General features: G+C 43.9%; 1 protein-coding gene and 1 long non-coding RNA gene across 26 annotated transcripts in view; one reads left to right on the forward strand and one right to left on the reverse strand.

The window, feature by feature from the left end:
• Window positions 1–17,331, forward strand: part of LOC102159707 (uncharacterized) — a 53,198-nt gene that overhangs the window by 28,150 nt on the left and 7,717 nt on the right. The window contains exon 1 of one of the 7 annotated variants that reach the window (XR_014807590.1): window positions 6,128–6,286. The exons of 5 other annotated variants lie outside the window; for them this stretch is intronic. This is a non-coding gene — a long non-coding RNA (uncharacterized LOC102159707). Of the gene's footprint in view, window positions 1–6,127; window positions 6,287–17,331 lie in introns of those variants that run through there. One more of the 7 variants, XR_014807589.1, reaches the window with a different exon arrangement.
• The window catches only part of MTCL1 (microtubule crosslinking factor 1), a 117,470-nt gene continuing 115,581 nt past the window's right edge, over window positions 15,443–17,331 (reverse strand). For all 19 annotated transcript variants that reach the window (XM_084964066.1, XM_084964065.1, XM_084964063.1 and 16 more), the window contains one exon: window positions 15,443–16,615. In XM_084964066.1, the coding sequence (XP_084820192.1) occupies window positions 16,421–16,615 (195 nt within the window). In that variant the 3' untranslated portion in view covers window positions 15,443–16,420. The remainder of the gene's footprint in view (window positions 16,616–17,331) is intronic.

Consider the following 17,331-nt stretch of genomic DNA (forward strand, 5'->3'; position numbering starts at 1 on the left):
CACCCAAAATGCCTGGGGTTGCTGTATTAAAGGAGACAGTACCTGGGACACAGTTAAGGCCTCAGTAAGTGATTGTTATCATGTTTATTCAATAAAATTCCTGGGCATAAGAGGTCCAGCTGTAATCGTGGGGTCAAGGTGGAGGGGGATTACAAATTGAGACAGAGGGGAGACCTGAGATTTCTGACACCTCCCTTTTCTGGGCTTTTCTTCCCCTGAAGTAGCTCAGGGTCGGCTTCTGCATCTCTGGGGACAGGTGGGCTGGGCCTCAGGCTCCCCAGGAGAGCAGATCATGGCTGGGAGGCGGCCACGTGACCTGAGCAAGGGAGGTGTAGAAAGGGCTGGGGAAGTGACTGAAGGCAGCAAGCACTGACAAGGCGCCCAGACTGTGACTGCACTAAAGAGTGTGAGAAAGCACTTTGTGAAACTGTGAATGTGTATGCAGACTAGCCATCAGCATTACAATGTGCTTATCCTCCTGTTAGGGGCCTTTATGCTAGGTGGGTGTTGAGGTTAGGTATCCAGTCTTTTAGGTTTGGCTAACTTTCTTTTCTTTTTTTTTTAATTAAAAAATTTTTTTATTAAAGTATAGCTGGTTTACAATTTCGTGCCTATTTCTACTGTACAGAAAAGTGACTCAGTTATGCATATATATACATTCCCTTTCTCATATTACCTTCCATTATGGCCTATCCCAGGAAACTGGATATAGTTCCCTGTGCTATACAGTAGGACCTTGTTGTTTATCCATTCTAAATGTAGTAATTTGCATCTACTAACTCCAAACTCCCAGTCTATCCCACTCCCTCCTTTTCCCCTCGTCTTCCTTGGCAACTGCAAGTCTGTTCTCTATATCTGGGATTCTATTTCTATTCTGTAGATAGGTTCATTTCTGCCATATTTTAGATTCTACATATAAGTGATATCATACGGTATTTGACTTTCTCTTTCTTACTGACTTCATTCAGTATGATAATCTAGTTGCATTCATGTTGCTGCAAATGGCATTATTTATTCTTTTTAATGTCTAAGTAGTATTCCATTGTATATATGTACGGTATCTTAATCCATTCATCTGTTGATGGACATTTAGGTTGTTTCCATGTCTTGGCTATTGTGAATAGTGTTGCTTTGAACATGGGGGTGAATGTATCTTTTTTTTTTCCTTTTGCTTTTTACCACTGCTCTTATGGCACATGGAAGTTGCTGTGCTTGGGGTCAAACTGGAGCTGCATCTGAGACCTATGCCACAGCTTGAAGCAATGCTGGATCTTTAACCCACTGAGGCAGGCCAGGAATCAAATCTGCATCCTCATGGACACTTTTGGGTTCTTAACCCCTTGATACCCAGTGGGAACTCTGCATGTATCTTTTTGAATTATAGTTTTGTCTGGATATATGCCCAGGAATGGGATTGCTGGATCACATGGTAGTTTTACATCTAGTTTTCTGAGGAACCTCCATACTGCTTTCCATAGTGGTTGTACCAATTTACATTCCCACCAACAGTGTAGGAGGGCTCCCTTTTCTCCATACCCTCTCTAGTATTTGTTATTTGTAGACTTTTTAATGGCCATTCTGACCAGTATAAGATGGTACCTCATTGTAGTTTCGATTTGTGTTTCCCTAATAATTAGTGTTGTTGAGCATCTTTTCATGTATATCCTGGCCATCCATATGTCTTCTTTGGAGAAGTGTCTGTTTGCCCATTTTTCAATTGGCATGTTTGTTTTGTTGTTGTTGAATTGTACAAGTTGTTTGTACCTTGGAATCTCCAAAACCTTTGTAATCTCCAAAATTGGAGATTAAATCCTTGTTGGTTGCATCATTTGCAGATATTTTCTCCCGTTCTGTAGGTGGTTTTTGCTTTTTTTTTTTTTTTTATGGTTTCCTTTTCTGTAAGTTTGATTAGGTCCTATTTGTTTATTTTTATTTCTATTGCCTTGGGAGACTGACCTAAGGGAACATTTGTACAATTTATGGCATAAAATATTTTGCTTATATTCTCTTCTAGGCATTTTATGGTGTCATGTCTTAAGTCTTTAAGCTATCTTGAGTTTATTTTTGTGCATGGTGTGAGGTCGTATTTTAGTTTCATTGATTTACATGCAGCTGTCTAATTTTCCCAGCGCCACTTGCTGAAGAGAATGTTTTTCTCATTTTATAGTCTTGCTTTCATTGTTGAAGGTTGAACATGGGGTGCAGGTTTTATTTTTGGGCTCGCTCTCGTTTTCTTGATCTGTGTGTCTGTTTTTGTACCATTTTCAGACTGTTTTGATTTTTGTAGCTTTGTCGTATTGTCTGAAGCCTGGGAGAGTTATGTCTCCTGCTTTTTTATTTTTATTTTTCCTTAAGATTGCTTTGGCAATTCTGGGCCTTTATGAATTTTTTATTTGTTATTGTATTTTGCATCTCTTCTTGTTTAAGTTTTATATCTTGTATCTCTTTGCTCAGTGTTTCCTGTAAGTTATCCATCTTTGCCTCCAGTGTATTTCCAATGTCTTGCATCATCATCAGCACCAACAATCTAAAGTCTTTTTCCTGGAGGCTGAGAATCTCCTGATCACTTAGCTGATTTTCTGGGGGGTTTTCTTTTTCCCTCATCTGAGTTATAGTTCTCTGTCTTTTCACTTTTATAGGTTTTTGGTGTGGTGATCTTTTTACAGATAATAGAGTTGTAGCCTCTCTTACTTCTGGTGTTTGCCCCCCTTGTGGCTGAAGTTGGTAGGGGGGCTTGCTGTAGGCTTCCTGATGGGAGGGACTGATCCCGCCCACTGGTAGGTGGAGCTGATTCTTATCCTCTGGTGGGTGGGGCTTTGTCTCTGGATGGGATTAGAGGTGCCACCTGGATTGTTGTTTGCCCTGGGGCTTCTCAGCACTGATGGGTGGGGCCAGATTTTTCCCAAAATGGCCACCTCCAGAGAAATGCACACTGCTGAATATTCCCAAGAGCTTTGCTTCCAATGTCCTTCCTTCACAACAAGCCACATTTCACCCCTGTTTTCCCAGGAGGTCCTCCAAGAACTGCAGTCAGGTTTGAGCCAGATTCCTATGGAGACTTTGCTTTGCCCTGGGACCCAGTGCACGTGAAAGTCTGTGTGCACCTTTTAAGAATGGTGTCTCCGTTTCCCCCAATTCCGTGGAGCTCCTGTGCCCAAGCCCCACTGGCCTTCAATGGGAGATGCTCCAGGGCCTCTTTCTCCCAGTGCCAGATCCCCACACATGGGAGTTTGATGTGGGGCTCAGAACTCTTACTCCTGTAGGTGAGTCTCTGTGAACCAGTTAATTTCCAGTCTGTGGGGCTTCTTACCTGGGAGGTATGGGGTTGCTTATATGGCATAATCACCCCTCCTACCTCTTGATGTGGCCTCCTCTTTGTCTTCTGGAGTAGGATATCTTTTTTAAGGTTTCCGGTCCATTTGGTTGAAGATTGCTCAGCCTTTAGTTGTGAATTTTGTTGATTTTAGGGGAGAAATTGAGCTCTAGTCCTTCTATTCCCTCTGGGCCTTTATGGTTCAATATAAATTTCTGGATTATTCTAGTTCTGTGAAAAATGTCATGGGTAATTTGATAAGGATCACATGAAATCTATAGATTCCTTTGGGTAATGTGGACATTTTAACAATATTCTTCTAATCCAAGAGAATGGGATATCTTTCCATTTCTTTGAATCCTCTTTAATTTCCTTTATTAGTGTTTGATAGTTCTCAGCATATAAGTTTTTCACCCCTTTGGTGAGGTTTATTCCTAAGTGCTTTTTTTAAGTGATCGTAAAAGGTATTGTTTTTCTACATTCCCTGATATTTCATTGTTAGTATATAGAAATGCAACCAATTTCTGAGTGTAAATCTTGTATCCTGCTACTTTGCTGAATTCATTTATCAGATCTAGTAGTTTTTGTGTGGAGTCCTTAGGGTTTTCTATATGTAGTATCATGTCATCTGCATATAATGACAGTTTTGCCTTTTCTCCTCCCATGGACGGCTTTTATTTCTCTTGTTTGTCTGATTGCTGTGGCTAGGACTTCCAATACTATGTTGAATAAAAGAGAGTGGGCATCATTATCTTGTTCCAGATTTTATTGGAAAGGCCTTCAGCTTTTCTCCATTAAACATCATATTTGTTGCGGGTTGGCTATATTCCTTAAATTTTAATGCACTTCTTCTAAATAAAATTGGAAATAAGGGTTTAAATCCCACAAGCATTTTTTGGGGGGGTCTACTTAGCTGTGCAGGGCACTGTGAGGTTGTGAGGAAGAGAACTCTGCATGTATGGGGCTGACAACCCACTGTACCTAGGAAGTCATAAAGCATTAATTCAGGGTTCCATCAAGGCCAGGAAGAAGTCCTGTTAGCTTTCATCTCACTGCAGGTGGCAGAGCAGATGTGGGATGGAGGAAGTTAGAAATAAAAACCACTCTTCCTGGGCAAGTGCACAGCAACCTGGCAGGCCTGCCTCCTGCTGGAACATGTGCTCCTGTCTATGGGAGGGGAGGTCAGGCCATTCTAAATTCAGAGGAAGAGATAGGGTTCCCACCTCCAATGCCTAGGCCCCATCAGCTATATTTCCCACTTGGAGTAGTGATTCAACCCACTGTATGTTTCGTTTTAGTGCCAGAGAGATGTGCTTACCAGATATGATGCTGATGTTCCTGAGTGATGGCTGTGTGATGTTGCTAGGCAACAAGCTGCAGCCCCTCCAACCCCTACCCTTGGGCGGGGCTACACATGGGTGCTGACCCAGCCAGGCCTGATGTCATAGAAGTAATTCATGGCCCATCTCCCTGGTGGTGACTTAATACTGGATTGAACCTCCAAACTGGTCACTGGCTGCTTTATTGAGCTATGCCTTGAGTTCAGTGTCCCAAATGTTGTTTTAAAAAGGTCGTCTTTGTTCTGGCTCCTCCCCTAAGTGGGTCAGGGTAAATTTAGACAAGATCTTTAATAGCTCTGAGATTTCAATTCAATTTGGGCTTGACTTTTGAGGACACAGAGTTCTCGGGGGTGGGGAGGGGGGAGATGTTCCTGCCTTATTTGAGCCTCTGCTTTACCCAGTATGGTCTGGGTGTGACCTCCTTCAACGCCTTCAGGACTGAGGTTGAGCCAACAGGGCAAGAGATGACTGGAGAAGTCCCCTCTGTGGCCAGAGGATGGTGGCTTTTCACACCAAAAAAATCCCTTCTGCTTTCCAGGGGTGTGAAAATCACTAGCACAGGTCATCCCACACCCTGTAGCCCACAGCCTTCAGTCTTAGCCAGGGCGTGGCTGTTCCAGGATTCCCATATAGGAGCTATTTAGGGGACAAAGCAGTGGAATGTCCCTGAAACACTTTCCATGTAGCAGTGAGGAGTTAGTTATTCACATCTAAGTCAAGTGTGAGGGGAGGTAGTACATGCCTGTTTCCCTCCTACCCCATCCCCTCCAGCCAAGCCCAGTGCTGCCTCCAACAAAGCTGAGTTTCTGCTCTTGCTTATGGGAGTAGGGGACTGGGACAGTGCTAGGACAACCCCTCCTTAGGCATGAACGTACATTTTAAGTAAAGAAAGTGCCCTGGTGGTCACTCCTGTGGTGGCTGTGTGTCCCTTCCAATCCTGAAGTTCTGTTTTTCTTTGCTTGGATCAAGGTATTCATTACCTTTCAATTTGGAGCAGTGCTTCCGTCAGGCAGCTTCCACACCTTCTCCATGATCCATGCCGCAGATGTGCCTAAGTCCACCTTTCTGTGTCAGCTACATTAGTAAGGGCAGCATGAGAACAGAAGAAACAGTGGTAGTAACCACTGCTTTTCGAGAACACATTGAGAAAAGGATTTTGGTCCAATAAGTCAGTTGAGGCTATTTTACAATCTTCAGAAAGCATGAAATCAATGAAATTCAAGACATGATTTAGTCTATTAAGCTCCAGGACAAAAGCGGGTCAGCTGAGATGGGCAGGGTCCTCCTGAGAGCCTAAGCGTGTCCCACAGTGGGACCAGTTTGGTACTGGGCAAGGCATGGGGCCCTGCAGCCTCTGCTCAGTGAAGCCCTGGGCTGAGTCCTGCTTTCTAATTATTAGGTAATCCTGAGGCAGCCAGTGACCTTTCTGATCTTTAGCTATCAGACTAGGACAATCATCTTGGTTTCCAGGACTGTTAAGGGACCTATATGAGATGATGCTGAGTTTCCTAAGCAAATGTCACCTAACAGACCCTGTGCCAATTCACTGTTTTCCCCCAGTCCTTGAGTCACCATGCAAGGTAGCTGCTGTGATTCCCACTTTATAGGATGAGAAAATGGAACTCCAAACAGGGTGAGGACTGTGCTCACGGCGGTATGGTGATGTTGCCACATCCAAGTAGTGTGTGTGTGTGTGTGTGTATACACATTATATACAGTAGTGTGTACCTGTTAATTGGAACTCCTAATTTATCCCTCCCCAATTTTCCCCTTTGGTAACCATAAGTTTGTCTTATGTCTGTGGGTCTGTTTCTGTTTTTTTTGTTGTTGTTGTTGTCTTGGGCCGCTCCTGCGGCATATGGAGGTTCCCAGGCTAGGGGTCGAATCGGAGCTGTAGCCACCGGCCTACACCAGAGCCACAGCAACGCGGGATCTGAGCCACATCTACGACCTACACCACAGCTCATGGCAACGCCGGATCATTAACCCACTGAGCAAGGGCAGGGACCGAACCCACAACCTCATGGTTCCTAGTCGGATTCGTTAACCACTGCGCCACGACGGGAACTCCAGCTCTGTTTCTGTTTTGTAAATAAGTTCATTTGTATCATTTTTTTAAAAAAGATTCCACATATAAGTGACATCATATATCTGTCTTTGATTTACTTCACTTAGTATAATTTCTAGGTTCATTTATGTTGCTGCAAATGGCATTATTTCATTCTTTTTTATGGGTAATATTCTGTTGTGTATATGTACATCTTCTTTATCCATTCCTGTTGATGGACATTTTGGTTGCTTCCATGTCTTGGTTCTTGTAAACAGTGCTGCAGTGAACACTGGGGTGCATGTTTCTTTTTGAATGAGTTTTCCTCTTTTCTGGATATATGCCCAGGAGTGAGATTGCTGGAGGTAGTTCTAATTGTAGTTTTTAAAGGAAGTTCCATACTGTTCTCCACAGTGGTTGCACCAATTCACATTCCCACCAACAGTGAAGGAGGGTATCCTTTTTTCAACACCCTCTCTGGCATTTGTTATTTGACTTGTTAATTATGGCCATTCTGACCAGTGTGGGGTGGTACCTCATTGTAGTTTTGATTTGCATTTCTCTAATTATTAGTGATAATGAGCATCTTTTCATGTGCCTGTTGGCCTTTTGTCTTGTCTTCGGAGAAATGTCTATTTAGGTCTGCTCATTTTTTTTTTTTTTTTGATTGGTTTGTCTTTTTTTTTGATATTGAGTTATATAAGCTGTTTGCGCATTTTGTAAATTAAGCACTCGGATGCATTGTTTCCAAATATTTTCTCACGTTCAGTAGGTTGTCATTTCTGTTTCTGTTTCCTAATGAAACATTCCTATGATTTATGTCAGAGAATGTTTTGCCTATGTTCTCTTCTAGGAGTTTTATGGTGTCATGTCTTAAGTCTTTAAGGCATTTTGATTTTATTTGTGCATGGTATGAGGGAGTGTTCTAATTTCATTGATTTGTTTGTAGCTGTTCAGCTTTCCCAGCACCACCTGCTGAAAGGACTGTTTTTTTCTCCATTGTATATTTTTGCCTTTTATGTCAAAGATTAATTACAATAGGTATGTGGGTTTATTTCTGGGCTCTCTGTTCCATTGATCTATATGTTTATTTTTATGCCAGCACCACACTGTTTTCATTATTGTAGCTTTGTAGAATTGTTTGAAGTCTGGGAGGGTTATACCTCTAGTTTTGTTCTTTTTTCTCAGGGCTTGAATTGCCAATCTGATGGTTCCATTGTAAATTTTAGGATTATTTTAGTTCTCTGAAAAATATCATAATTTGATAGGGATCACATGAAATCTACACATTGCTTTGGGTATTATGGGCATTTTAACAATATTTTTCCAACCCAAGAGCATGGGTAGCTCTCATTTCTTTGAATCTTCTTCAGTATCCTTTACCAATGTTTTATAGATCCCAACATACAAGTCTTTCACTTTTATTTATTTATTTATTTATTTGCTTTTTTAGGGCTGCACCCATGGGATATGAAATTCCCAGGCTAGGGGTTGAATCAGAGCTACATCTTTTGGCCTACTGTGGTGCAGGCTGTAGATGCAGTTCGAATCTGGTGTTGCTGATACTGTGGTGTAAGCTGGCAGCTGCAGCTCTGATTTGACCCCTAGCCTGGGAACTTCCATGTGTCACAGGTATGGCCCTAAAAAGACCAAAAAAAAAAAAAAAAAGAAAAGAAATGCAATCAATATCTATATTAGGAGTTCCCGTCGTGGCGCAGTGGTTATGAATCCGACTAGGAACCATGAGGTTACGGGTTCGGTCCCTGCACTTGCTCAGTGGGTTAACGATCCAGCGTTGCCGTGAGCTGTGGTGTAGGTTGCAGATGTGGCTCGGATCCCGCGTTGCTGTGGCTCTGGTGTAGGCTGGTGGCTACCGCTCCGATTCAACCCCTAGCCTGGGAACCTCCATATGCCGCGGGAGCGGCCCAAGAAATAGCAACAACAACAACAACAAAAAGACAAAAGACCAAAAAAAAAAAAAAAAATCTATATTATACCTTATATCCTGCTGCTATCTTGCTGAATTTATGGGTTCCAATATCTTTGTGTGGAGTCTTTAGGATTTTCTACATAACTTTAGAATACCTAGTCATCTGCATATAATGACAGTTTTACCTTTCCCTTGATTTGGGTACCTTTTTTTATTATTTCTTCTCTGATTGCTGTGGCTAGGACTTCCAATACTATGCTGAATAAAAATGGTGAGTGGGCATTCTTGTCTTATTCCAGAATTTATCAGGAAGGCTTTCATCTTTTCACCATTGTGTATTGTGTTGGCTATGGGTTTGTCATAAATAGCTTTTATTATGTTGAGATGGTCCCGCTATACCCACTTTGGTGAGAGTTTTTGTCATAAATAGATGTCGAATTTTATCAAATGCTTTTTCTGCGTCTATTGAGGTGATCATGGGGTTTTGTTTTTTCATGTTATCTATATATGCATTTCCATTTTTTGACAGTTATTCCAGCATGTGCTAAGTTGTGCTGCTTTAATTAACGGTTCCCAACTCTCAGTGGCTTAACACACACAGACCTATTTGTCCCTCATAGTACTTATTTAAAGGGGCTCTGTGTATGATGCCACTTAGGGCCCAGATGGAACAACATATGCTCCCTGGATGGCTGAGGCTAAAAAGGAACATGGCAAGTGGCATATTGGCTCTTACGTATGTCACGTCTTGCTGGAAGTGTGACTCTTGTTCACACTCCATTGGCAAGGAGCTACACCCAACTTCAAGGGGCAGTAGGAAAGTGTGATTTTATAATATGTCCAGGAGTAGATAGAACATCCTGAACAGCTCTAATGCCTTCACAACAAAATCCACATGTATCTCATTTACCAGCAGTACCTTGAGAATGCCGGCACCTGACTAGAGTCTAACAAACAGTCGTGAACCACAAGAAGATAGTGCAGATGTGGCTGCCAGTGTCACTAGGAACACTTAAGCAGTGAGTCTTTTAGCAGATAACAGTAACTTTCCCTATGAACTGCCACAGCAGATGGGTTGCCCATGAAGGAGTAACTGACGTTCTGGCCTGGGCAGCCCTGATTATGGGATTACTATATTGGGATGGATGGCTGGGTCCTGGGGTCAGGATGGACTAGCTGCTTTTCCCCTGTGGTTTTCTTTCCAATAAAGCTCAGCTTGGTGTCACATTTGTTAAAAAACAAACAAACAAACAAAAAACCAGTCCAGTATTCGAATCTCTTCAAAAATCCCAAAGGGGAGTTCCCATCGTGGCGCAGTGGAAGCGAATCTGACTAGGAACCATGAGGTTGTGGGTTCAATCCCTGGCCTCACTCAGTGGGTTAAGGATCTGGCGTTGCCAAGACTTGTGGTGTAGGTCGCAGATGTGGCTTGGATCTGGCATGGCTGTGGCATAGGCTGGCAGCTGTAGCTCCGATTCGACCCCTAGCCTGGGAACCTCCATGTGCTGCGGATGCGGCCCTAAAAAGACAAAAAATACCAACAACAACAAAACAAAACCCAAAGAAGTATCCCATGCATAACCTAGACAGTACTGGAAGTTCTTTCTCATTCTTCCTTTCATTTCCTCCTAGACTCTTACCACAGAGATCAGCATGAGGTTTTCCTATACCATCCTCTCCCCTACCCTCCCACCCGCTATGCCTCAACCTCAGGCGGAATCAGTAACATTTCTGTGCTTACTCTGCACTTATACATACAGTTATGGCACATATAATATCATTTTATAATGGGACATTTATATAATCATTTTATTTAACAAAAGTTAGTGCCAGATAACTATTCTGACTGCTTAACAAGTATTATTAGCTTATCTCATCCTCCTCACTTACCAAACAGGTGATTGCTAACAGGTAAATTCTTTTGCTTAGCAAAAAACTGAAATCCAGAGGACAGAGGTAACTATCCCAAGGTTGTTTGGGCAGAAAGTGGTGGAGCAGGATTTGAGCAGAGGTGGTTGGATGTCCTTTACCAGGTGAGGAGCCTCATGGGGGCAGGTGCCTCACATCTATTTGTGTCCCCCTGGGATACCCAGTCCCTGGTCACTTGGTTTTCTAAGTGGATCACAGTATTTGAACCTGTGGATAGACCAGAACTTGTTTAGTCTGTTTTCAAATCTTGATCTATGATTTTTGCTGTTATGAATCTACTAATTATATTGATTTTATTGGAGTTATTTGAGGTAAATTCCCCTAAGTGAAATGACTCAATTAGTATGAACACTCTTATAGTTAATTGCTTATTGCTTAGCCAATCTCTAGAAATTTGGAATTTAGAATGTATAATTCCACCAGCTATTTTTAGGTGCACCTATTTCATCAGTTTCTTCAGTCCTTTTTTTTTTTTTAATTTTTAAAAGTTTTATTGAAGTATAGTGGATTTACAGTGTTTCCAGTGCTTTGTTTTTAATCAGTTAAAGTCACATGTACAGGGGAGCCTGGGGTTGGTGAGTACTGAGTGATGAATTGATTCCAGGATTACCATGGGGATTAGGAGGTTTGGATTCCTAGAGCTCACTGGGAAGGTACAGAAGCTTTTGTCTTTGGACTGGGTTCACTTAATCTGGTAATACAAAGCTTGAATAAACAAAGTCAGCTACCTCTGTGTTCCTCTCCTTTAGTATGTTGTATAGTACCTGAGACAGTGCTCCCCCACCCCACACACAGAGCCCTCAGCTGCTCCCCTTATAACGACCACTTTAAAGAGTGGGAACCCACTTTCACTAAAGCACAAATGACTGAAAATAGAAGTTATTCTCCTTTTGCAGAAGGATCAGACCTTAAAAACAAAGCAGGAATGAGCAGCTTACTGTGTGATCTTGTGTCCTAAAGGGAAGGGGGTTCTTGGCCCAGGGCCACTGACAAGGATGCTGCCTCTGCCTGAGAGGCAGCAGAAGAATAAGCAAGGGTTTTGTTCAGCTTTTATCTGAACAACTGCATGGGTTCTGACAGTGGGGCCCAAGGAATCCTCGGCAGCAGATCTTAAAGCCCAGTTCTCAATGAGCAGCACACAGTAAGCCTGGTGGTGAGATGCTAATAATAACAGGAGCAGAAATGGTAGGAATCCCCAGCCAGGCTTCTCTGGGTCAACACAACAGCCTTTCATTGGGGAGCTCTCTGTTCCTGCTCTTCTTTATCCTTACATCACAGGAGTCCTCTAAGTGGTCCTCTAAGAAGTCCTTATCTTCCTGCAACCCACCTAGCATAAAATTCAAACTCTTTCTTCTGCATCATAGGGCCTCTCCCAAGCTTCCAGGTCCTCTCCCTCCCCCTCCACAGACCTACCTCCTCATCTCAACTTTGCACCAGCTATACCCTCTGTCCGGTTGACAGCTGCTTGGTGTCCAGGCCTCAGCATGAGGCTCTCTCCCCAGGGAAGCCTTTGAGTGAGTTACTCCACCTGTTCACTATGCGTTTCTCATCAGCACAGCAGAAGCTGTGGGAGAGCAGGCGCCTGTCTTTTCTGTTCATGTCTGGTTGGTGTTGCTTAATCCTTATGTGCCTCAGAAGTAGCTATCATTGTTGTTTTCAAATTAGATAAAGTAATGCAACCTGGGGCCATCTCTTTAAGTGTTCAGACTGGGATTCAAATCCAGATTTCTTCATTCTGGGTGATCCAGGGTGTGCTAGCAACCCCATGTCCTCAAGTTCGCTCACACAGCCAACTTGCTTATGACTCAGCCTGATTTCCTGCTGTACTGGTTTCCAGTGCACACTGCATCAAAGAACAAGGCTGAAAGTATTAAATGCAAAGGAAAGTTTAAGTATAATCTATCCTGATGGCCCCTCAAGATGTCTGTGTTTGAGTTAGACACCAAAGTGCTTAAATTTTGCAAACTAATTGCTGAGTAGTGTTCTGACTATTCATTATGACTTGCTTCCTTTGGGGGAATGGTGAAGGCTGTTTAAAGTAAACAGACCATTTTCTTTTGTTTGGAAAATGGATAAACAAAATGTAGTCATCCATACAATGGACTATTACTCAGCTCTGAAAGGGAAGTACTGACCCAGACTGTGACATGAGTGAACCTTGAAAACCTCATGTTAGGTGAAACGCCAGACACAGAAGGCCAGGTCTTGTGTGATTCCATTTATATGAAAAGTCCTGAATAGGCAAACAGAGAGACAGAAAGCAGATGCTGTGGGTGCCAGGGGCAGTGGGGTGGGGCTGCTTAATGTGCATTTCCTTGTAGGGTGATGAAAGTGTTCTGGGACTAGACATGATGGTGATTGCACAACAGTCTGAATGCTCTAAATGCCGCTGAACTGTGTCCTTTAAGATGGTTAAAATGCTAAGTTTTACATGTATTTTACTACAATTTAAATCAATGAATTAGAAAATGACAGTTGTACATCTCGGCTATTTTTGGAACAAAATAAATATTCATAACTCTGGCAAGCTTAATTTAAAAAGTGAGTGAAACACAGATATACCAAAGAGAAATAGAATTATGATACGCAGAGACATATTTTTTTAAAAAGACATAATACTGAAGACCTTAATGTAATAATTTACTTTTTCATCGGGTGAGAAAAGGAAAGGTGCCCTGTGGCCACTCCCACCCAGACTGGCTGCAGTTTGATGGGAAATGTCAGGCTGGGGCTGGCTGTGACCACTGGGCAGGGCAGGCAGGCTGCATGTGAGGGCTGTTAGCTGAGTGTCAGGAATCTGCTCCTGCTCCTTCTTTAGGTCTTAAAAGCAAATTGCACATTAAGGATGGCGGGTGGAGACATGAACAGACAAGCAGCTGCTCTACTCACTTAGTGCCTTGCTGTCCATTTGGATAGGAGTTCAGAAAGTGATTTCATCCTCCAGTCTTGCCTCTGCAAAAGCTGGAGTGATTCCCCAATAAGTGGACTCGAGAATGCATATGCCCAACGTGTAGAGGACTGGATGGTGGGAGAGGTTCCAAACCACTTTCAAGGCACTGGTGTCGTCCATGTGACCCTGTCTCTGCAGGCTCTGCCACCACAGTGACCACACCACTGCCCTGGTTGGAGGTCTTTGTCACCACCACCCTCATGTCTCTGCTCCTACTCCCCTCAACCTGACCACCCCTCCTGCCTTCACAGTTCAATCCTGCTCTTCCTCCAAGTTTAGTTCAAGCCCTGCCTGATTCAGGATTTAGCCCATTCCATTCCTGCCTTTTGCTTTTGTGCCTGGGATTCATCTCCTACAGCCAGAAAGCAGGTTCTCCGTGATGACCAGAACCTCTCCATGTAAATTCAGGGGCGCCCCACCACCACATTCAGCTTCCCTGCTTTCCAGGCACCCTTTGCCCTCTGTTCGAACAGCTCTGGTGGTTTTCCTTTGATGGGAAACCATCTGGCCTGTCTGGCAGAGATGGGCTCCAGGTGGGACCTATGAATGAAAGCAGAGCCTTGAGATTCCACAGTCCTGGGGCTTTTGCTCATGCTACTTCTAAGAGGTCCTCTTCCCCTGGGAGTTGCTAAACTAGTAAGAGCCCCAACATGGAACCAGCATTGCTGACTCTGGGGATGCTTGTCTGAGAATGAAGCCACACAGAGCCAGAGCTGGGCCAGCAGTCAGGGCAGGTCCTGAGGGCATGGTGATGTGAGTCCAGGCTGTCACTGGGCTGGATGCTGGTGCTTCTCCAGTTATGACCACCAATGACCTCCCTGCTTGCTTCCAACAGAAGGGGTGCTAATGCACCTCCTGCCACTGTAGGCAGAGGCTGGGCATGGAAGTATCTGTCAGCTTGCTGATAGCTTGTTTGAAGCTGTGTCAGGGAGTTAAGTAGAATATTTACTTTTTGCATGAAACATTTTTATCATGGTAAAACAGACATAATATTCACCCTTTTACTCATGTTTAAGCGTAGAGTTCAATGGCAATAAGTACATTCATATTGTGCAGCCATCACCACCATCCATTTCCGGAACTTCATCTTCCCAAACTGTACTCATTAAACACTATCCTCAGTCTTTCCTTTCCCCAGCTTCTGCTAACCATTATTTTGTATCTACGAATTTGGAGGTATTCTAGGTCCCTCGTGTGAATTGGAATTACACAGCATGTTATATTTTGTGGTTGGCTTATTTCACTTATGGTGACATCCTCATGGCTCATCCCTGCTACAGCAGGTGCCAGAATTGCCCTCTTTCCTAAGGCTGAGTAGGTTCTATTGAAGACCACATGTTCGTTCCATTGAGGGACACTTTGGCAGTGTCCACCTTTTGGCTACTGTGACTAAAGCTGCTACTTAACACAGGTGTGTAAATATCTGTTCAAACCTCAGCTTTCCATTCTTCTGGGCTTACCCCACAAGTGATTTACAGCATCATCTCGTAACTGCTTAATCTTAAGGAACTGTCATGCTGTCTCCCTCAGCAGCTAAAGCAGGTTCCAGTGCCCAAGAGTTGGTACTTGTTGTTTTTGAAAAGATTTAAAGATGAAACCATGGTACTGCTGGGAAGAGAACTTACTCCACCAGCCTGTTTGCTCCTGAAACATTCAGGCTGGCAGCTTCAGCCTTCAGCTCCTGTTCTTTTGTCAGCAACACTTCCTCAAGCTCCTACTCCATCCGCACTGACCGCCTGGGCTGCGTCCCAGTCCAGGGATGGAAATGGCCTCTCTACCTTCAGAAGATGGGAGGAGGAGGCCGGGCATGTGCTGACTGTGGGTAGCTGGTTTCCTCACCCACTCATTTTGGCTTTTTTTGGCAAAAATGAGTTGCCTTTTAATCTATCCCAGGATGCTCTTACAAGAAACTGCAAAGTGAGACAAAAGGTCCTACAGGCACCGACTTGGAAAGGCTTTATTTCTTCATCATTGTCTCATACAGACTCTGAGGCACCACCCTCTCTTTCCATTTGGCTTCCTCATGACTTTTTGTAGTGTTTTTCCTTAAACAAGAAAAATTTTGAGTAAACACTGTATAATGCCAGTTAATCTTTTAACAATAAGTAAAAAAATGCCTTGCTGTTGTATCATTGGTGCACGAGGACAACAGTGACAGTGCAGAAGGGAGCTGACGGCGTGTCACGTGGGACAGGACTCACGGAGGCGGTGGGGGGACCCCGTGGCGGTATGTACATGCACCCAGTGCTTTGAGCCCCAAGACGTGCAGGCAGAGAAGAACATGTGGATTGCACAGCGAGTGTGGGAGCCCAGCAGAGGCCTCAGTGCCTCTTCCAGGATGCTGCCTTCCATCCTTCAGGCTACAGGAGATCTGCCCTGTCTGCCGGTGTCAGACGGTTTTTTCATTACAAAAAGTCCACTGAATCAGACAGTCTGAAGCATTTCAGAAATTCTTAAACAAGAACAATTGACAAAATGAAATTAACTTAAAACAATGTGGAAATAAACCAAACCAGAATGTTAACAGTGCAAATTTAACAGAGAGGCAGTCGGTACCGAGAGTGAGGGTATTCAGAATCTCGTAAAATGTACATCTTTAAAACTTACTCCTTTTTTAAATTTATTTATATCTTATTTACCTTTAATATACTGTGTGTAAAAAAAGATGGAGACAAAAATAGTTTTCTGAGCTATGAAAAAAATTAAGTTCTTACAGGCACATTGACTGTTTCATTCTAGAAACATCTCAGGTTCACAGGTTGAACATTCAGCAGCTGTGTAATTTTTTAAAAAAAACATTCTTTGACCTTGAGAAAACCAGATCTCTCCTTTTGGGGGCAGAGTTCGGTTGATGACGGCATGGTGTTGCAAATTACAGTGAATTATTCCGGATTATCCATGAGAACCTGCATCACAGGTGTGGCTTCTCCCCGGGTGGCTCCTCATCGCCTAGCTCCTCCAAGGAGGTCGGGTCCCCGGGTGACGGAACTGGTGAGGCAGTGGGGGAATGTGGGGCCCAACGGGACGGAGGGCGACGGTTTGCTGGTCTCTCGGGCCTGGAGAAGCAGGGTTCTAGGGATGGAGCTAGTGCAGAACAAGGTAGTTCCTTCAAAGCCGAAGAGGAGACACAGTTACTCAGACAGGTCCCCAGGGAGGGTTGTCCCCAAACATATGTTTCAGCTGGCTCAAGTGCAAAAGACAGGACATCTGCACCTTTTGAATACTCACTTACATGTTGCTCAGGGAGAGTAAAAATGGGAAGTAAAGAATTCGACACAAATGACCAGTGACAGCAGCGATAGCGATAATGGGAAGATGACAAATCATGATCAAAACGTGGTATGAGATGGGTGTAGAGGAAGCGGCTTTGAATTGGGCTGAAGCAAATGGACAGGGGAGCAGAGGCATGAGAGGTCTGCATGGCCACCTGGGCGTGTTCCGACCCTCCTGAACATCCATCTTGCTCTGGTGGCCGGGTCTTAAGAGGCCACCCTGCCTGGGTCTGCGCAGGTCTGCGAAGGGCTCTATGATTGCATCCAGCTGCATCCACAGAGACTCACCCTAAAGCCAACGCTGCTGCTGTTTACTCCAGCCTGACTGGCACTGGGTTAAACAAACTCCCAAATCATGGAAGTAGTGCTGCAGGCAGAAACTGTAATTTAGGTGGTTTCATTGCACGACGCCTGCCAGCGGCATATTTAAAAACTGGAGACCGAGTGTGCTTGAGCCGCAGGCTTCTAGCACATTCTGAGGAAAAATGATGCAAGTCAAGTGCAGCCCCGTGCAAAGCACCAACGCACTTCCTCTCCAGCCCATGGCCTG

The sequence above is a fragment of the Sus scrofa genome, chromosome 6 (genome assembly GCF_054392235.1).
Source record: "Sus scrofa isolate SSC_HxYL_T2T_F1_AM1 chromosome 6, Sscrofa_HxYL_maternal_Yorkshire_Landrace_v2.0, whole genome shotgun sequence".
Lineage (NCBI taxonomy): Eukaryota > Metazoa > Chordata > Mammalia > Artiodactyla > Suidae > Sus > Sus scrofa.